Here is a 22,132-nt window from a genome sequence, read left to right on the forward strand (position 1 = left end):
TACTTCTGTGTTTCTCAGATTGTTAAATCGAATCATTGTTCATTTGGCTTGTTTACTCTCTCTCTCTCCCTCTCTCTCTCTCTCCATCTCTCTCTCTTTCTCTCTACTCCCATTCTATCTTTTTGTCTGTTTATCTTTATTTTTGTACCTTCTTTTATTTCCCCCTCTTGTGCTCAAGGAGTGACTTGTTTATCTTTTTTTTTCTGGGGCGCGTGCTGCCAGACTATTCGTGTAACACACACAGATCTACACGGACAGCCCCGACAACTTATCGTGAGCCAGAGATGGTGTTTGGAAGCTGCCATGGTTTATTTGTTTTTTATATTCCCCCCCCCCCCCCTCCTGACATCACACACCTCCCTGCCCTTGTTCTTGGTTCACTGTTGTGTTGTTGTTGTTGTTGTTGTTGTTGTTGTTGTTGATGTTCTCTGTCTCTCTTTCTCTCTCTCTCTCTCTCTCTCTCTCCCTCTCTCTCTCTCTCGAGGTGACCCTATGTGAGATGATAAGGGGAGAGAAATGGCGTCTCAGATGTCTCAGTGTTGGCTGTGAGAGCCGAGCCGTTTAGTGCCATTAGTCATCTGCAAACACACAGGCGCACACACACCCTTATGCACACAAGCTTGCAGGCACACACACACACACACACACACATGTTCACACTGTCAGATAATGTACATGAGTGTTAATATGCACACATCCCTGCAGAATAGGTCTTTCTTTAAGGACATTTATTCAATGTAATTGCTGAATGCACTAAAGATTAATTGGAGAGGTCTCCAGAGAATTACCAAAGAGGCCTGCAGGGGTCTGCACAGAATGCATGGTGTGAATAGTAGTAGTGGTAGTATTAATAGCCTGTGATTTGTGTGTGTGTGGGTGTGTGTGTGTGTGGGTGGGTGGGTGGGTGTAAGTGTGTGTCTGTGTGTGTGAGTGCACAAGCATGCACACTTCTGCATATCTAACACATATAAAGAAATAATCTTATGTCAATTTCTGTGTGTGCGCATGTGCGCGTACATGCGCGTGTGCATGTGTGTGTGTGTGAGAGAGAGTGATTGGGTCTCTGTGTGTGTGTGTAAATATGTTTAGGTTTGTATGCAGACACTAGACCATGTTTGTAGGTGTATTTCCTCATGATAAGCCTAGATGACAGCTTGTACAGAGCTGGAATTGCTTGTATGGAGCCTTCTTGCTGGGTAAGATAAGCTATGCTTGATGGCAAGGGAGATTATTAAAACTTATATGTCTGCTGCCTATGCTTCAGGCTCCAACGTGGCAGAACACCCCTCCTGTTTCTTTCTCTCCCATCTTTCTCTCTCTCTTTCTACCCTCTCTCTCTCTCTCTCTCTCTCTCTCTCTCTCTCTTTCTCTCATTTTCTATTTTCTCCCTCCTCTCCTCTTGTCATTTGCAGTGCAGCTCCTGCAGAATGGATTTCCGTCGTCATCATAAAACTTTCACTCGCTCCCATGCGCCGAAAAGCCCCCAGTCTGTGGGAGTATGGGGGAGAGAGAGAGAGAGAGCGAGAGAGAAAGAGAGAGAGCGAGAGAGAGAGAGAGAGAGAGAGAGAGAGATGAAGGAAGTAAAAGAGCGTGAGAGAGAGAGAGAGAGAGAGAGTGCTAGGCTGATTTATCGGGGAGATGTGGCAGTTAACAACCCACATTAAGAAGCTGTATTAGAAGAGGACAATGTGCTATCAGAGCTCTGCGTCTCTCCCCACCACAGTTCACTGACTCACAGATGCTCATTAGTTTAAGAGGTCACCTTTTTTTTAGTGGCCTCATAAAGGCCATCAGTCAGTGTGTGTGTGTGTGTGTGTGTGAGTGTGTGTGTGTGTGTGTGTGTGTGTTTGTGGGAGTGTGTTAATTGTTTGGAAGGGACTGCTAGACTCCCCTGACTCTGGCAATATATCTCAAAACAGTTCATGGATTCTCTCAGCTGAGGCTACAGACATCTGGTTGTAGTGCATGACTGTTCAAACCTGTTTACTCAGTGCAAATATGCATTTACAATCCAGGAGTAAATACGACTACCTGATGTGTCGACTAGACGACTAGATGTGTCGGGAGGGCCTCACTAAAGCCTGTTAAGGTTGTCAACTTGTACCTGTAATATTTGTGTGTTGTGTCCTTCCAACATTACATCTGAGAATCAGATTTCTCAAGTACCCCTCAGACCGGGAGACAAGCTCTTGCAGATGGGTGTGGACGCTCACCTGGTGTCCTGGATTACAGATTACCTGACCGAGCGGCCACAGTTTGTTAGATTGAAGAACTGTCTCTCAGACACTGTGATCAGCAGCACCGGAGCTCCTCAGGGAACTGTGCTCTCTCCAGTCCTGTTCACCCTGTACACATCTGACTTCTGCTACAATACTGAGTCATGCCACATGCAGAAGTTTTCGGACGATACTGCAATTGACCTGTCGCTAAGCGCCACCCTTAGAACGCTGATGAGCCAATGACAGTCCAGCCTCAACGGGACTCGGACATCAGCTCGGACAACTCCATAGGAAACAACAGGGGGCAGGCATAAAATGACAAATTAATGGTTATTTATGGAGTTTATTAACTCAAAAAACTCTGACGGATAACCATGGTCAAACGTTTTGCATTGGGGACGTGTAATACTGATAGCCGGTACCCCGAGAGGCTAGAAAACGGGGTATATTTTCATCAAAAGTAGCCTACAGGACGTCTCTCCCGTTTGCAACAGCTCGACGTAATGTAGGCAACTAAGCCAACAACGTGGGCACAGGTTCCCTGTTAAATCCCAAGATGAAAATGCTTATTAACCAACTACTATATTCTTACTACATCAAATGTTAACGTAACCTAACATATCTTAGCATCAATCTTCCACTAGCTAGCTAGCTAGCATTAACGTTAGTGGGATTTGCACGGTTACTCGCCACAACTGCTTGTCACCTTGTATGTATTCTAAAGTTTTGAATACACCCCTCCATAGCATAATTAAGTCCCTTTTGATAACTTCTGGAGGAAAGTAAATCCATTTATCGACCAAAACGTCCTCAAAGCCTGCTTTCATATACTGTCAGCTGTCATTGTCCACAATGTATTTCTAATCAAGTCTGGTTTGTTTGTCTGAGTTTTCACACGGCAGCAATGGGGGGCGGGGCTTAGCGACAGGTCAATTGTGGGGTGTATCAGGGACGAGCAAGAGGAGGCGTACAGGAGCCTGGTGGAGGACTTTGTGCAGTGGTGCAAACTCAATCAACACTTCAAAGACCAAGGAGATGGTGGTGGATTTCCACAGGTCTAAGCCCGCTCTGCTACCAGTCACCATTGATGGGGTCAATGTGGAGGTGGTGAACACCTACAAGTATCTGGGTTTACACCTGGACAATAAACTGGACTGGTCAGCCAATACTGAAGCACTCTACAAGAAAGGGCAGCGCAGGCTGTACCTGCTGAGGAGGCTGCGGTCCTTCAATGTCTGCAGCAAGCTCCTCAGGATGTTTTACCAGTCTGTTGTTGCCAGCGTCCTCTTCTATGCTGTGGTATGCTGGGGAGGAAGCACAAAGAAGAAGAATGCTGGGCGACTAGACAGGCTGGTAAGGAAAGCTGGCTCTGTCGTGGGAGCTGAACTGGAGTGCATCACTTCAATATCAGATAAAAGGACCCTGAACAAACTGATCAACATCTTGGACAATGACTGTAATCCACTCCATAGCACTATTACAAAGCAGAAGAGCTTGATCAGCTGGAGACTTTGCTTACTGTCATGCACAACTGACAGACTGAGGAAGTAATTTGTCCCCAGGGCCATTGAACTGTTGAACTGCTTCACTAAAGGGAAGAGGAGAGATAGACTTCTCTGCATAGTCTGTCTGCCTCTCTACCTTTTTCCATGTTTGTGTACTGACTGTCCACTGGCTTAATGTTTTTACTGCTACACTGTTCACAGACTAGGGTTTTGCATGTGCATGTTGTGTGTGATGTCTTTATACTGAGACCTTGAATTTTCCTTTGGGGATCAATAAAGTATCTATCTATCTATCTATCTATCCACCCACCCACCCACCTATCTATCTATCTATCTATCTATCTATCTATCTATCTATCTATCTATCTATCTATCTATCTATCTATCTATCTATCTATCTATCTATCTTCCAACATTATAGTATGGACATTGTATGTTTTACTGAACGGCATCCAATTCAGTTTTTTTCCAATGCAGTTTATTTTTTTGCTTCTGGGCTCCCCCTACAGTTGTGGAGTATGTGTGTTTTACACAACTGTCGTAAATACAACTCACAGCTTGCACCCTTCCCCCTGGACACGTTACATGTGAATTTGTTTACAAAGGAACCAGCAAAGATAATCTCCGTAAAGCCATGTCGACTGACAAGGTAATATTGCACAGCTGTATACAAATAGTAGGCAATTGCAATCACCATGAAGCAATTTGTGTTTTTCTGGGTTGGGGAAGAGCAAAGTTGTAAGACTGGTTCTCCATAGACAGGTAGTTTATAATTACGGAAGATGTGCCAGTCTCCCTTCTACACATTAGTTTACCATACAAAATGACTTTGGTGATGTTATATTAAAGGCCGTGTTGCAGGGTTCATTTTCCAACGAATTTGCACAATTTGCTTGTTGGTAATAAACATTTAAACTGTTATCCATTGTATTTGATGTTGTTGGGTATCACAAAACGGAATATAATACGAAAAAGCAGGTACTATTTCACAGCGTTTGAAGTGATTCTCCTTTCCCCCACAATGCATTGCATTACGTCACCTTGGGGAGACTACAGACCAAAGCCCACCTTGAGACCCTTGAGAGTAATGAGAGAGGAGTAAAGAGAGACGAGTAAGGGATTGTTCAGCAGTAGATAGCGCAGATTATAGATAAATAGATAGGCTATAGATAGCCTAGATATGTATATAGACAGGTAGATAGATAGCTAGATAGATCATGTCATATGCTGGTCACGGGGGAGCTCCTCGACCAGCGGCCAAAACGCACTTGCTTCCCTAGTTACTGCAGCTCTCCACCACAGTTTCCATCGGGACAGCACAGCCCACACAAGCACCTGCAAAACTGCGACTTGCCCATATTATCTCCCTCTTTGGTAAGCCGTACCCTGACGATGTCAATGGCAATCAATCACGAGCAGTAGTTATCGAAAATATTCATGCTGAAGACACGACCAGCCTAATCGGCGGCGGCTAGAAGCTAATAACTGGGGTGGCTCACAGGTGGGACTAAAAAGTTAGCCCAGCTAGCTATCATGATGCTTCATATTCTGACCTTCTGACTAAGTTTGCCCGGTAGCCTACTTATCTGAACTAACGACATGATCACTATCACTAGATATAAAGAAAATGTTGACTTTCATTCGGTGCTGTTCACTGACAGTAACAAAAAAAGTGTCGTAACGTTATAAGCATAATGCATTGAACTGAATAGGTGCATTATGTAGCCTCATAACGAGGCCTCTCAAATTCAGAAAATTGCATTAAACTAAAATCGGAAGACATTGTTATCTTTGTTAGACCATAGGGTCGTTGTCATATAAATGCTGTAACAAAATTAAGTGTAAATATACAAACTTTATGTTGAAAGTGTAACCGCGACCGTTTCCCATAGGAATGAATGTAAAACATACCCTCCAAAACGAGACCTCCCGAAATTCAGAAAAAATACTAAATTGATATCAGGCACCGTTATTACCATTGGTATAAATGCTGTGACGAAATTTAAGTGTAAATATACAAACTTTATGTTGAAAGTGTAACCGTGATGTCCATTGAAATGCATTGAAATGAATGAAGCGCAGATCATGTAGTCCCCAAAGTGATGTCATCACCGAATTGCGTAAAAAACCTAAAAACTAAAAAAAATGCTAAAAACAACAAAAACTGGCATTTAACACCATTTGGAGACATTTTTAAAAATGATATACATATATTGAGTGCTTTATGTACCCATTAATCAACAGTGGTGGTTAACCTGCAACACAGGCTTTAAGGTTAAAAACTTGAAAGCCATTAAAATTGAAAACACTTGGTATGGTAACCATGGAAACCTGGTAGCTACATTGCTTACATTCTAAGATTCTGTCCAAGAATTAAGCGATCAAAGTCACTTAAAGGGCTTTATTGGTGCTCTCCAAAGATGTTCTACTTCACTGGCCCAATTATGTGAAATATTCTCTGATACATGAGCACACTAACCACATCAAAAATGCATTTAGATGAAAACTGCTTTTAGTTGTGCTATTAAAGAGCAAGATGGGTTGACATTCAGGCTTATGTTAACAAGTCTTAGTGATTACCGTACCAAAGCCTTTGGCTTCAGTTAATGAGGCATTCTAATAAGTGTCTGTTCTTCTTCATCTAGGAACATTCACAGGCTCTTATTTGCTCCACCTCACATTGTACATTATTACCTGAAAAGAAAAACAAATGACTAAGATGTCTCTTTGCACCAAGAGTAGATGTAGTTACTGGCCCATGCATCTATAGTCCAGCACTGGTTTTCAATTATCTATGACTGTCGCAGTAATGGTTATGGTTGTGGTTCATAGTTATCTGCAGGCCCTTTTGTGCTTTTACTGATTTTGGCCACACATCTTATAGTTACAGTATAATGGTTTCTAACTCTCATAGTGGAATGTTTAAAAAAAAAAAAATGTTTCCCATTCACAGTCTTCAGTTGATGGTACATGCATGCGAGGGCTCAAACCCCCCCCCCCCCCCTTTCTCCCCCCTGCTATCCTGGCGTCTACGCCAAACTCCTTCTCCCTCTGGCCCCAATCAATCAGAGAGGAGGCTGTGGCGTGTATACATCACACCGCGGGGGACGCCGCCATTAGCCGTGTCCAGCGAGCCCCTTTGCCGGAGCTCTGGACTGCCTCCGCCTCAGTGTTCCCCTCACCCGCAGAGCCTGCTGGAGCCGCTGGGCCTCTGCTGGCCTCAGGCCTTTTGTAATGGATGTGTATGTTGTTGTTTGGTTGTCTATCTCTACCTCTCTCTATCTCTCTCTTTCTCTCTATCTCTTTCTACCTCTCTCTCTATATATCTATTTCTATCTCTCTCTTTCTTTCTCTCTCTCTCTCTACCTCTGTCTGTCCCTTCTTCTCTCGTTCTACCCTGTTTCTCTGTGTGTGGTGAATATCTAGTTAAAGTGGTCCTTTTTGTTGTCCCTCTTTAGTAGGAGTTAAGGTGCCAGCTGTCCTTGAGTCGTTGCAAATAATCCCAGAAAAGAGATGATGGCAAAATATCAGGGGAGAGTGTCAGTGAATGTTCTTGGGTCTGGTTTCTTTCCTCCTTTTACTCTCTCTCTCTCTCTCTCTCTCTCTCTCCCTCTCGTCTCTCATTTGGTCTTTGTGTTTCTACTCTTTCAGTCACTCTCTTTGTTCACACACTCCTCTCCCTCGGTCTCCGTGCGCATCTCTCATCTCGTCTTTTGGGTGGCGTTTTTATCTGTGCAAACACACACTGGCAGATCTGTTGGTCAGAAGCCAGCTTCTGGTCAGCTCCACACACACACACACACACACACACACAGACCTCGGGGTGTGTGTAAGTCTGTGTGTAGAAATGGACAGCTCAGCAGCTTGGCGCTCGGGAGCCATGGGAACAATGCAGGGGCAGACTTCTAAATAGCGTCAGCTTTGGCTTCCTTTCTGGAGGAGCTTTTTGAGCTGGCCAGGGACACTGGTGGATAGATGTTAGGTGTGTGTGTGTGTGTGTGTGTGTGTGTGTGTGTGTGTGTGTGTTTGTGTGTGTGTGTGTGTGTGTGTTAGGCCTGTAGCGACGTGTCGATGACGTCAATGTCAAAATTACCTCAACGTCATATTTTTGCGTCGCCGCTTTGCCACAACTCACCACACACACGTGGGAGACCAAAACATTGCAGAATGGAGAACAAAACAGCAACCTCCTCACAGAATTCCCAACAAAGTCCTTAAAAAACAGCTCGCCCTACATCATCGAAGGTATGGGAATACTTCAAATTTAGTCCCAAAGGTAAAGGTGTCGTTATTTGCGCTCGTTGCCAAATTAAGTTGGCATACCACACCAGCACAACAGCAACGTGTGACTCTTTGAGTCACGGTAAAATGTCATTTTTGGTACATAGCTAATTTAGATACACTTATTGTGTGGGTGCTTGAGTTTCTTTAGGATTCCGCCGTCTTGGTTGTATAGAAATGAATATTAAAGAGATACCAGGCAAGCCTGATGCTTTTTCTCTACGAAGCTCCCCCTACCATCTGTACGTGTCGATACATGTGCGAGCCCTTGCTCGGTCTGAAGCTCTTTTCCTTTTCTTTGCATCTTCCGTCAAGGGTTTTCGCATGCTGCCATTATACACGCGTTTGCAACAATCGCTAGCGTTTCGTTAGCCTGCCTCTGTGCTGGGGATGCAGGATGTAAACTGATCCTGCTTTTCGCGATGTCTGAGACTTTGTGAGACTGAAGGTCGGTGGGTAGGATACACCGAACTTGCAAGTGGGATATTCTTCCTACAGGCAGTAGGGGCGGGCGAGAAAGTCTTCATTCGCCCTGTAATGAGTCATTTAACCATATACCGACTTACGAAGATGATTAATTAACACGAAAACGTTGCCTGGTGTCCCTTTAAGTGACACATACACATAATAGGGCGGAAATAGGGGACGGGCGGTGAAAGGTGACGTTCCGATACTTTACTGCTGACAGGATTTGGAGTAACAACTAATACCTAAGCTTACACTGTAAGTACAACAATTTCGGTGCTTGCCATAGGCACCATATATTTGTTACCCTTAATTTGTGTTGTGTTTGTGAGTTGTATTGATGTGGCAGTCATCATATATAGTTAATATATTGGCCTGTTGAAGAACATGACCTTAACTCAGGCCCATCATCCAACTTCTGTATCCACCACTGATTTTTTTTATTTTTTTGAACAAGAGAGTTATATTGGTACTGTAAAAGAGTTAACAGGCTGGCCTTTCATTTTGTATAACAGTAAAATAATTTTATTTATTTTATTTTGTGTAAAGCAGATTTTTTTACTGTTGTTTAATAAAGTATACTGTATTATTAGGAATTTGTTGGTATTTATTTGACATACATTATGGTTTTCATTAATCGAGCTACAGAAAAATAATCGTTAGATTAATCATCCAATTAGTTGTTAGATTAGTCGACTAATTGATAAAATAATCACCCGATTAATCGTTTAATAAATAATCGTTTACCACCAGCCCTAGTGTGTGTGTGTGTGTGTGTGTGTTTTGTTTTGTTTTGTTCTCTTTTTGCCCACTTTTTTATTCATTTGATGTCCTGTGTGTGTGTGTGTGTGTGTGTGTGTGTGTGTGTGTGTGTGTGTGTTTGTTTGTAGAGTTTGTGTGTTTGTGTGTGTGTGTTTGTCAAAGCCCACTGAACACAGTTGTACGATGTTATGCTTTACTGGCGGCCATCTGGCATAGCCTCATAACACTCCCTAATGTGATTCCTGGCCACTGCGTGCATGTGTGTGTGTGTGTGTGTGTGTGTTTGTTTGTTTGTGTGTGTATTGTGTTGTTTTGTTTTGTTCTCATTTTTGCCCCTTTTTTATCCATTTAATGTTCTGTAGCAACGTGCACATATTTTTTTTCAGCTTCTTTCATGCCACCCACTGCCATCCCAAACACTTTTTGAAATCGATTTAGTGGAATGGCAAGACAACCTTGCACCCCCCCCCCCCTCTCCAAAAATAAATAAATAAATAAAATAACACAGATTTTCTCATGGAGGTGCAAGAACTGTTCTGTGCCATACTGGTGCATCTTAAAGAGCAAAAATGCCTTGATTGGATATATTGCACATATTCTGACTTTGGAAGATTAAGGAGGGGGGGGTCATGGAATCACAAAAGTGAGGAACGTTAAACATGTAGGGGGTGTTTGGTGATATTGTTTGTGTTTATTGAGGTGCTCCAAGCTTTTCAAGTGTTTTTACATTTTTTAATGAAACCTGCCAGGCTTTATGTTCCTTTGGGGAACATAAGATATCATTGCTTCCAGCCAAGCAAGTCCACAGTTTTTTTGTTCTTTTCTATTTCTTTTTTTAGTCGTTCCCTAGTGCTACAGAAAGCCGAAACCCATCCCTGACCACCACACTGTCTTTTGTGTACCTGTTGTAGCTATACACAGTAATGTACCTGTAGTGTGTGTATATAGCACACATTTCTGTTTTAGGATCATACATTTAGTTTTTGTAGGAGAACACAAACACTACTGATAGATAAACAATATTTTGGCAGTTCCTGCACAGTAAGATGCTAACAGCACCAACCAGTGCTAGACAACACAACCTACCTAGTCAAAAATAAATCTTATTTGAACTGTAAGCTACTTTTAATTAAAGTATCAGTGAAATAGTTTGGTAACACTTTACTTGACAGTATCGACATAAGAGTGACATGACACTGTCATGAACATATGACACTGTCATAACACATGAACCCTAACCCTAATCCCAATCCTAACCCTAACCTTAAATCTAACCCTAACCCTAACCCTAAATCTAATCCTAACCCTAACTTGCTATGACAAAAACCGAATGTCACTTAATAACATGAGCGTTTATGACTTGTTTATGACACATTCATGACAGTGTGATGTCACTCTTATGTCGATACTGTCAAGTAAAGTGTAACCAATAGTTTACTATAGATCGAGAAATGTTGGCACTCCCATGAAGACCTTATGTTAACTGGATTTGTAATGTAATGCAGACACACATAATATAGCCTAATGCTATATGCATGGGTAGAGATGTGATGAGTTGTCCATTTTACTGGCATTAAAGGACCTCAACGCGTGTCAACACGTTATTATGACAGACCAGTTATGCTGGATTCACAAATGAAACTGGTGCCCTTACATCTACTGGCTCCAACATAACATCATTTGAAGCTTGAGTCAGCATTTCACAACTGAACAAACATTTGGAAGAGGGAGTCACCGAGCAGAACAAACACCGGCTGACCAATAAGCAGTGACCACACAGTGACCGCCTTCACAAGCAACGTTGAAATCTCTGGCCAAAAAAACTATTTTTTTCCCTTCCCATTTCTTTTCTTTTTTTTTAATTCATTCGTTCCCTGATTCTTACTTGTTGTTTATTGGTTTGTCTCTGGTCCCTTTCTCTACTTTGAAGCGCACAAACAGATGTGCTTTTGTTGTTGTAAAATAATGCCAAAATAAGAGTCTCTCGAGGTGATACTCTCAGTGGGCACAGTAGTCTTCAAAACAACCTTTAGAGAGCGGTAACACGTGCTCCCTCATCGGCCCACGAAAAAACAAGGAAGGACCTAAATTAACCACCAAAGCAGGCGGCAAATAAAAACGTAATAATCGGCATGCTAATTTGCAACCACCCTCTCTCCGGTCCCCCAAGACCGCAATTAATATTTAATGCTATTCATTCCCGCCGAACCCCTGACAATTAAGTCAAGTCTGAGCAATGGAGGCTACCGCAATTACTTTATCCACATCACTGCATGGAACTGTTAGCCACGGTGAACGGATCCATCTTGTGTATTCTAGGGAGCCCACTTAGCCAAAAGATATGACGATAATGTAACCACATAGGGCTCGGACAGATTTATGCTTCGTGTGTGCTAAGAGTGAATAGGTAGCCCCACTCCGTACCTAACCCTCCCCCCAGGGTGTCTGGGTCCTTTTTAATATCCTGTTGAAAGGGGGGCGACTTTTCCCAGCCATTGTACTTGGTAACATTGCGGCCATCTCATCGGCATGACAAACGAGAGAGAGAAAGAGAAAGAGAGAGTAAGAGAGAGAGAGAGAGTAAGAGAGACATAGAGAGAGAGTGGGCTGGAGAAAGATGAATGCGTCATTCCCCCCCACCCAGGAATCTATTACGGCTGTAGCTGGCATGAGAGAGTGTACGCACACACACACACACACACTAACATGCACACACAGACACACAGACACACGCACACACAGCTAGATGTACACACTAACTCACATCACTTCTCTTGCTGTTTGGTAACACAAACACACACACACACACACGTCCACAGACCCTAGAGAGTGCTGGGACGCTCCTGTGATTGCAACTCCCTTCCCCCCCTGGGCGACTGATTTGATGTTTTAACGTGAGTGATGGATAAATATGAGGCTCTTGAGGGATTAGGCCGACTAACAGCTCATTTCCCGCCGCTAAATTATTAACAGTCGGGTTTGGAGAGCATCCCCCCCCCCCACACCCACACCTCACCCCCCTCCCACTCTCTCACTCTCTTTCACAAGCCAGATTTTATTTTCAAAGTATTCATCGGGAATTGAATACATTATTCATTTACAGCCGTTCCCCCTCGGTGCACTCGATTGGTGTATTTCCACGGACTCCTCATAGTGATTGGTTAACCTCCCTCTGCTCAGACTCTGTAACATAAACAACAGTAGATATTGAGCACCCCCCCCCCCCCCCCATGTTATGCTTGTCTACACACTTGAAGAGGAACGTGTTGGTGTCTATTGGGTTGTGTGGTTGCAAACACCGTGCACAACTCCTTCACACGAGAGCATTGCCTGACACTGGAAATTGCATGGGTTGCAGCGCGTAGGCAAGCTGCCAAGAGAAGCAACTGGTAGTGCAGGGGAAAGGAGTACAGATCCTAATAGGGCCGCACAGAGCAGAGGAGGTGCAAGGGGCCTGGATCTGGCACTGTCAGGGGAGCGTTTGCACAAACACAACGAGAATGAGAGAGAGAGAGAGAGAGGGAAATTTCTATCCCTGAGTTGAAAGCGAAAAGCTTCATTAGTCAAACTCTACCAGACGCTGTGAGTCGAAGCGAGGAGCGAATGCTCCTCATGGAAACGAGTACTATACACTTCTCTCTCAAATTGCTCGCACCAAACACATCCTCTCCTCTCCTCTTGCGTGCCGTGACAAAGGCAAAGCGGTTTATGTTTGCTTGGCAGAATTTGTTTACTCATAAGCACACTGTAAATATCACCAGCCATTAAAGGCCAATCAGCGGACAATCAGGATCTATAAGCATTTGTTTATGCCCCCTAGGACCTGTCAGTATGGCATGCTGGCATACCGTGCTAAGCCGACGTGGCACTGCAGTGCTGTTGGCATATGTTCACCCCCCCCATACCCATTCTGATGCCAAGTGTGCCTGCTGTCCATCTCTTCCACCAAAAGCCTTTGAGATTGATGTCTGACACGGGTCATTCTGTTTTGGAGGCAAGCAGGCAAGCAGGAAAAGTACGAATGTCTCTGTCAAGGGCACCCACCTTTTTCTTAAAGGAAGATTAAAAAAAAAATACCATCAGTACCAACACGGAGATGGAATCAAACAGAGACTGCTGCAAGTCTGTGCGCAGTGCAATTCATTTTTTAACAGCATCTTTGATGTGCGTTTCTTGTTTTACAGGTCGACGGATTACGGGACAACTTATGAGAAACTGAACGACAAAGTCGGAGTGAAGACTGTTCTCAGCTACCTGTACGTGTGCCCGACCAACAAGAGGAAGGTGAGACTCAGCTGCACAATGCATTGTTTCTTTGCACACCTGTCATTATCAAAAGGTGCAAAGAGGAAGTTAGAAAGAGAAAAAGAAAGTGAGAGAGAGAGAGAGAGAGAGAGAAAAGAGGATGAAAAACGGTTCTCAGATGAATTGCATTCAGAGGTTAGTAGTAGGTGGGCTGATTCTCCTGTGCAGAGTTGACGGCAAAATGAAAGCCTGTGTCTCTCCGGCGTTCAAAGGTGTTTGTAATCCGCTGGAGCTTCCCGGAGGTTAATGAGACCGGCCGGAGACAGTAGCTCAGTAGCCCTGGCAGCGAGCCCGACGTTCCGGGGCAGATAATGCCGCGTCCCCCTCCTTCGCCTTCCCCCGGTTCTCACAATACCCCCAGGCCCTGGAGCCATGCTGAATGCTGGAGCCCCAGCAGAATGAAAAGAAAAGCCAACGCACTCGCTATCTATCAGAAAGGTTGTTCAAGCCCTTTTGTGTCTTTAGGTTGCTGAGGATCACACACACAAGAGGAGTGTTCTTATTTCTCTCTTCTTTTTCTACTCACTCGTTTTGCTGTGTCATCGGTTCTTTGAGCGTTGATCTCTAGCTCATTTTAAACGAGGAGCGTCTGTACCGCTCTCTCTGCGTGTCATGGGGCCCGTTGCTCTGAAACATACAGTAGTAGAAGTACCCTGTCTCTGTAGATGGTATGCATTTAAATTCATCTTGAGGAGACTTTGTGTTTTGTTGTTACAGATTTTGAGTGCAGGTGGTGATTATATAATGGCTTGGCCCTCTGAAACACTTCTGATTTGAAAGGTGTCTTATCTCGTTTCAAGACTTGTTATATCACTTTTAAAGGTGAAGTAAGGTCCAGAGGTAGCTTCACCCAACCACGCTTCCCTGTGAAGTAAAACGGAGCTCATTTAAAAGCACTCTCTCTGTGAACTCGCTCCCCTTGTAAATCACTCTCCCTCCTGCCTCGAAGAGGGATTTGTGAGCTCTCTTTTTGTACGAACGGCACTGACCTTGTCTATCAACAATGCCAGGCCACTTTGTTGTGTTTGTCCTGGCCTCGCTTCAGAGTCTTAAGGTCGTGCCATGCCAGCACTTTTTTGCCAGTGGACCTCAACAACATTTGACCTTGGTAGCCTTTAACGTTATCTCGTTAGTGCAATTCGCTCTCGTAACAGAGGGATGAGTCGCGTTGTGCGGAGCATGTTTTTTTTTTATCCTCCTCTTGTTGTTTTTTTATATGTGCTTTTTTTTTTTATCTTGATAGCCAGTTGTGGTGCCTCTTGCATGACCCCCCCCTCCCCCCTCACACACACACACACACACACACACACACACTCAAAATTATGGTGAATCATCCCCCAATGCATGTCATTGACCGAAAGTAAGGACTGGCACTTGAAGTCAAAAATTGGCTTAATCAATGCTTCAGGATATGTACGTGTGTGTGTGTGTGTGTGTGTGTGTGTGTGTGTGTGTGTGTGTGTGTGTGTGTGTGTGTGTGTATGTACCTTGAAGCACAAACATCAGGAGATGGATGAAGATAGATGGGTTTGTATTTGCGGAGGCACCTCTTTGACCAGGGGGGGCTGTGGCTAACCTTTAGCTCAGCGGCAGCCTCAGGTTTGAATGATCGCTGTGACATTTCTCTCCTGGCATTCCTAACGAGACGCCTGACGCAAATCCCAATATCGCCGAACCCCCACCCACCCACCAACAAATCCCACAATCCTCTCTGATGCTCGCACGTGAATGCAGGACTTCTCTGCACCAGCAAACAGCTGAGATAGAGAGGGACAGAGGGAGGGAGGGATGGAGGGATAGAGGGAGGGAGGGAGGGAGGGATGGAGGCTATTTGTATCTTATCCGCAGCGCTTGGCTACTGATAGGGTGCAATTGATCCAGACATGATTAATTTGCTGTTGGAGCCATCGCCCTCCTATTGTTTATGCCATGCTTGATAGCTTCACCAGGGGAATGGAAGGGAGGGTGGGTGGTGGTGATGGTGGTGGTGGGCGTTTAGGGTGGTTCTCACAAATTCTCACAGAAAACCTTACCCCCCTCCCGCCTCTTCTTCCTCCTGTATGCTGAATACAGATTAATGCTCCCTAACTACCCCACGTACAATTACCCCCCCCCCCCCCCCCCCCCCCCCCCCCACACACACACTCACACTCACACTCCTCCCACCATGTGCCTGATGCTGATTAGGACCCAGGGTTATCCCTCAACCCCACCTGCACCCAGCATCCACACACACACACACACACACACACACACACACACTCACACACACACACACACACACACACACACACTCACACAATCTCACACTCGACGCCCTCGGGCTCCTTTCTCCTCTCCGGCACCCACCCCGATCGATTTCTCCCTAAGCATCCACTCACTGCTTTTTGTTGGGAGAGGACACATTTGTTCACAAGTGTCACAGGCGCAACGCTAGAGGAAAACTTAATTACTTGCCAATTTGTCTTCTTGGCCTCACTTGCTCTCTCGCTCTCTCTCTCTCTCTGTCTGTCTCTCTCTCTCTATCTCTAAAGGGTTAGGTAAAGGTCACAGATGAGGTCAGTCATGATGCTTGTATATATGTATATGTGTATGTCTAAACAGAAATATACTGTAAATGATGAAATAAGATGTAAGATTTCTTCTATGCATACATACGGTTTATCTGTTTACAAATTGATTGATCAAAATGATAACAGTGGGCATTTCTGTTCACAGACAAACTCTGGTGAATATCAATTCAGATATTCAGTCAGCATGGCAATCGCACGCCCCCTCAAAACTTGTGATACAGTATCAGTGGCATTGAGTTGTGATAAATCTGCACATTTTACAAGGGCTTTTTATTGTGACCTAGCCTGACGTTGTCATACTCAAATTCTAGTCAGAATATGAGTCTGATACTGCTCCATTGGGACGTAATTATGGGGCGTGTTTCAACCGATACAGGGGGGGAATGCCTCTGCACTCAATTGGATAGAACTACCAATCAGAGCAACAAAATAGCTTACCGTGAGGTGTAGGAAGAAAACACACGAACCATCCTTCTGTTCCTATATCCCCTCCGTTTTTAAAAATAATTCTGTTGAACAGTGATATGCTACAAACATGTTAAACAGCTGGGAAAGGCTGTCGCAAATCCCTCAAACAGGTGGTCAATCAGAGATTTCAAACAAACGAGGGAACATGTCACAATGCAACAGCGCTGTTTTCCCTTGATGAAAGTGAAACCACCAGTTTTCCCACATCTCAACTTTGGCCAAAGTTTTCAGAACTAATAGTTTTCAGTGATACAAACTCATTAAATAATATGAATTTTCGGTAACACTTTATTTTAATGTGTCGCTGTTACAGTGTACCTACCTAATTAGGTACAGTGGTACAACCTGTGTAACAACATGTACTATCAGGTACTATCATTGTACTTGCATTATGTATTTGTGGGTACCTACATATAGTTGTTACATTGTAATACTGAGTGCTTTTACAAAACTTAATTGGCAAAGAGCTGACCTGAGACCTGCTGGATGGGGTAAATCTGCCCATGATAGATTTGATATACAAACCATTCTTAGCTCCAGTCAAGGCCTCATTGTCTTCAGTGTACATGTAACAGCTGTGCTGCTACAACCTTGTTACTCTTTGATACAGTGGAATAAACCTATTAAGTGTACCAGTTAATTACTTACATGTACATATGACATGTATGTTATGTCTTCGACGTCTTAGAACAGGTCTACTAATTCACGTGTACTGTGTGGTGTAACAGCAGACACGTTTCAGCACATCAATTACAGGATGCATGACATCATTGACAGGATGTATATAATATGTACATGTAACTACTTAACTGGTACACTTTATTTTAATGGGTTTATTCCACTGTATCAAAAGAGTAATCAATGTGTACCAACACAGTTGATACATGTACTACAGTATGTAGGGCAGACATGTGGACTCGAGTCACATGACTTGGACTCGAGTCAGACTCGAGTCATGATTTTAATGACTTCAGACTTGACTTGATAAAATTCGGCATGACTTGCGACTCGACTTGGACTTGAATACTATTCACTCGAGACTTGACTCGGACTTTGCCTCTTTGACTTGTGACGACTTGACATGTCTCGAGTCAAAAACTAAATTTCCTGATCGTGGACCAGTCACCCCAGAGATGCTTTCCCTCCGCGACTAAAAAAAAAAAAAATAGCGGAGACAAGCGGCCAGTCCAGAGCACAGTTCAGTGCTGCCGCTACCCCCACATGCGTTACGCACTGTGTGTAGGGCACCAAGAGACAGAGAAACGACCAACATTTAGCTAATAACTAGTAGCTTTACTGCAAACTGATTTGCACTCTTGTTAGAGAACGTTTACAATGTCAAAATGTACCAACAGCATGTTACATAAAGATGATACTTTTCGAGTCCTCTCCATTAAGATCCAACTTGAACTTATGCTAGCCTACTCCATTTAATTGAGAACCCCATCTAAGCACGCACGAGAGGGAGAGAAAACGAGTGGCAGGTTCCAGCTGGCTTGTCATTGTTGATGATGATTGATATTTTCTTTTAAATATAAGAAACGTATAAAAGGAAATTTATCCGGTTCTCACTACTGTTATAAACTATGAGATCCAGGTCACTATGACATAGGCTGCACTCACTGTGATTTGGAAAGTGGACAAGAATATGAAGAGTTGTCTTTGCCTTTGTTTAATGGAAATGGTGAGTCTTGAAGTAGGCCTATTCAATAATTTGTTTACATGAAGCACATTGATATGCCGATTGAAACGCATTCCACTCAGCTAGCTAGGTGGCTACTGGCTACCAGGCTCATAATTCACATTTAATTGCAAACAGAAAATGTCAAGCAAGCATCATGTCATACATGCATCTATTTCCAAAGGAATGAAAGCTGTTTGTGCCAACTTAATATAATGCTTATCATTGTTAATATTGTGCTATTCATGTGGCACAAACAATGTTTGAGTTTGTGGACTAGCCATAGGAATGGAGCTGGTAAAAAAGATCATTATGAGAATGTGTGGACAGTGGCACACAATGGGCGACAGTGCACCATTTACAAATGAGATAAACAGCATCACATGTGTAGTATTTCTTAAGAAATGAATACTTTAAAACAAAATTACTGTGTCATTATTATCTTTTAAATAATATAAAAGTGTTGACCTTGGCTTCCCTTATGAGTCGCCACTGGCAGACAGCCTAATAAATTGTTTGCAGGCAAATCTGTGGCCTAGCGCAGTGAAATGCCATCAGTCAAATTATTACTCATCCTTACAGTGGGCCCCGAAATTTGGAAAAACAATATTTTTATTTGTCATGTAGCTATCCGTTTTGTACAGATTACTCAGGTATGCACATGTGTATATTGTATGCGCATGCATATATCGTAAAAGATTTCAAGACAGAAACATTGAACATATTTTAATCTGTATTTATAAAAAAAAATTCTGTGGATTAGATGGAAGTGTTAAAATTATGATCGATAGTCTAATAATGCCATTATTAAGTGAAGAGTACCTGATGACTTGTTCAGGACTTGAAAAAGATTGGGACTTGGACTTGGACTCGACTTGGCTTTGATGAGACTTGGACTTGGACTCGACTTGCCCTTCTCTGTATTTACTTGGGACTTGACTTGGACTTGAGTGCTAAGACTTGGGACTTACTTGTGACTTGCCAAACAGTGACTTGGTCCCACCTCTGATGTAGGGTAATGGCAGACATGTTCCAAGACACCAATGACACAACATACATGTAATATGTAATTGTAAGTACTTAACTGGTACACTTCATTTTAATGGGTTTATGCCACTGTATCAAAGAGCAATAAGTGTGTACCAACACAGCTGATATATGTACTATGTAGTGAATTAGTAGACCTGTTCCAAGACATCGAAGATCGAAGACACAACATACATGTCACATGTAAGTAATTAACTTAATAGGTTTATTACACTTAATAGGTTTATTCCACTGTATCAAAGAGTAACAAGGTTGTAGCAGCACAGCTGTTACATGTACACTGAAGACAATGAGGCCTTGACTGGAGCTAAGAATGGTTTGTATATCAAATCTATCATGGGCAGATTTACCCCATCCAGCAGGTCTCAGGTCAGCTCTTTGCCTCTGATGAACATTTAGGCAAATTGGCAAAGTTTTGTAAAAGCACTCAGTATTACAATGTAACAACTATATGTAGGTACCCACAAATACATAATGCAAGTACAATGATAGTACCTGATAGTACATGTTGTTACACAGGTTGTACCACTGTACCTAATTAGGTAGGTACACTGTAACAGCGACACATTAAAATAAAGTGTTACCGAATTTTCCGTATGGGGTCTTAAAAGGCATGTATCCTTCTAGCCACAGCGTTTTTGTTTCAAACATAAGCCTAATCTAAGCGTGCTCAGAGACGTGATAGACCAGGCGCTGTTGCTCACCTGTCCATCATCGTAAAGCCTGATTTGATTGGTCCGCCCGATTTAGGGCGAGCATACTTGCCCCACAATGGAGCAATGCCAGACCGAACTTCCCGTGGGGCGGGACTAAGTTCAGAATGGCACCCAGGCTAATTGTGACCAGTTCAAGGGATATTTTTGCAAAATTCATGCTTTCTAATCAGAATCTTTTGATATGTCACCCGGTGAAGGTGAAGTGCTTACTAACGCAAATCTTTTGTTAACAACATTCGAGAGAAATATGCCTTTGAGAGAAATAAGCCCTTTTTTTGTGAATTTGTGAACCAAATTGGAAAGAAATAAGCCTTTGAAAGAAATAAGCCTTTTGTGTGTATACAGAACAAATCACATCTTTTAATTCATGAGAAATGGGAGAAAAACAAAAGTATTTAAGTTGTTGTTCAGCATAAATGCATATGTACCGTGCATACATAAAAGATCATTGGATGTGTGAGACGATGTAGACAGACAGACAGACAGACAGAAAGGGCAGAGTTATTCTCCACCTCTCAGTGCTAGCAAACATAATGACATCTCAATGGATTTGCTGGAGATGACCTGCGCGTGCATCCAGACAGTTGAGCTGTTATCTCAGGTGGAGAGGAATTGAAAATGCGCACAATAACAACCACGAAGCTAACTGCGGAGCGGCTTCATTGCGTGATGCTGTGTGCTGACTGGCTATGCCATTTCTATTGTAAACAGGCATTTCTTTCCCCCTATTGATGTGCTTTGCTCTCCAACATAAATGTAATTTTCTGGGCGGCAGGTGGTGAACAATTTTTTTTTTTTTTTTCTCTGACACAGACCAAAGCGATGTGGGTTAGCCTATACTTCACAGCCTGCCCCACTTTAAATCATTCATAGTAGTGTTTGCTAAAAATTGGCTCATGGCTCCCAATGGTCCTCTGTTCCAGAGCAGAGTTAGCTCAAAGTGTGGGCATGAAGACTCTTAAAATATGTCATGTACCACACGGGCCGGTGCCGGCCAGTAATTGGATCAGAGCACATTTTAAAGTTGTGTACTTTGGACAGAACTCAGTCCTATACCGCAGACAATGATAACCTATTTCGAGGGGAAAGAAACAATTGACGTTGTGCCCCTTGACAAAGCTCGCTCCTACAGCAGGTGTTGATAGTGTACTGTATGCTTCAAATCTCTCGTCTCTGGAATCAAACCTGGGGATTTGATGTTGTTCGAGACAGAAGAATGCTGTGCACCTTTCACCTTAACAGTCATTGTGTTTGGGAAAGAAAATGATCTCTCAGTGGTGAAGGCCAGGGAGAGACAATGAAAGGGAACAGGGCAGGAGAGGAGAGCAGTGAAAATGACCTCATTGCCTCAATGTCATAACAAAGAGAGAAACCCACTGACACCTAGTGTAAAGGACCTCTGGCATGAATCTGTGTTAGAACTTGAATCAGATGTCTCAGTGGACACAGGTGTCTACCAGAACAGACCTGGACGTGCGGAGACCTGGACAGCAGGTGAAATGTCATTTTCCCTCTCTAAATGAATGTTGTCGCGTAATGTGCGGTAATGGAAACTGATTACTCCTTTAAAACCATAAATTACCAGTGACAAGGCCCTCACAAGACGCCACACGCGTAGAGAGACCTCAGCCGTCCACTTTGCGCTGGTAATAAATGGCAAAAACCAGAGAACCTTGGCCAACAAAAAAAAAAAAAAAGAAAATGAAATGAAACTGAGTAGGGGGAAAAGAAAGAGAGAGTGAAAGAGAGAGGGAGGAGGGTAGAGGAGCTTGGCGAGGAATCTAGAGCCTGTTTATTGGCTCCTAATGAAAAACAATTTATCTAAATCACCACCAGGGAGGATTCGCAGTTAAAGCTGTAGAGAGAAGGGGTGGTATTTCTGTCAGTGACAAATGCGCTGCTGTTTTTCCAATTCAAATCCGGTTGAGGGGAGAAACGACTGGCGCGGCCTGGGCCAGGCATGCACGGCACAAACTCACTCCCGCCAGCGCTCACCAACCGCCACCGATGTCTGCAAGCGAGTGAGCGAGAACCTCACCGCCTCATGCAACGCCCGCTCTTCCAGATGATGGGTTCCTGTCGTTTAATAATTATTAAAGCCAGGTGTCAC

General features: G+C 43.5%; 1 protein-coding gene across 3 annotated transcripts in view; it reads left to right on the top strand.

Annotated features, from left to right (window-relative positions):
• The window catches only part of sorcs3 (sortilin related VPS10 domain containing receptor 3), a 211,801-nt gene that overhangs the window by 96,519 nt on the left and 93,150 nt on the right, over window positions 1–22,132 (top strand). For all 3 annotated transcript variants that reach the window (XM_042105498.1, XM_042105500.1, XM_042105497.1), the window contains exon 3: window positions 13,417–13,516. In XM_042105498.1, the coding sequence (XP_041961432.1) occupies window positions 13,417–13,516 (100 nt within the window). The remainder of the gene's footprint in view (window positions 1–13,416; window positions 13,517–22,132) is intronic.

Source organism: Alosa sapidissima, chromosome 9 (genome assembly GCF_018492685.1).
Source record: "Alosa sapidissima isolate fAloSap1 chromosome 9, fAloSap1.pri, whole genome shotgun sequence".
NCBI classification, from domain to species: domain Eukaryota; kingdom Metazoa; phylum Chordata; class Actinopteri; order Clupeiformes; family Clupeidae; genus Alosa; species Alosa sapidissima.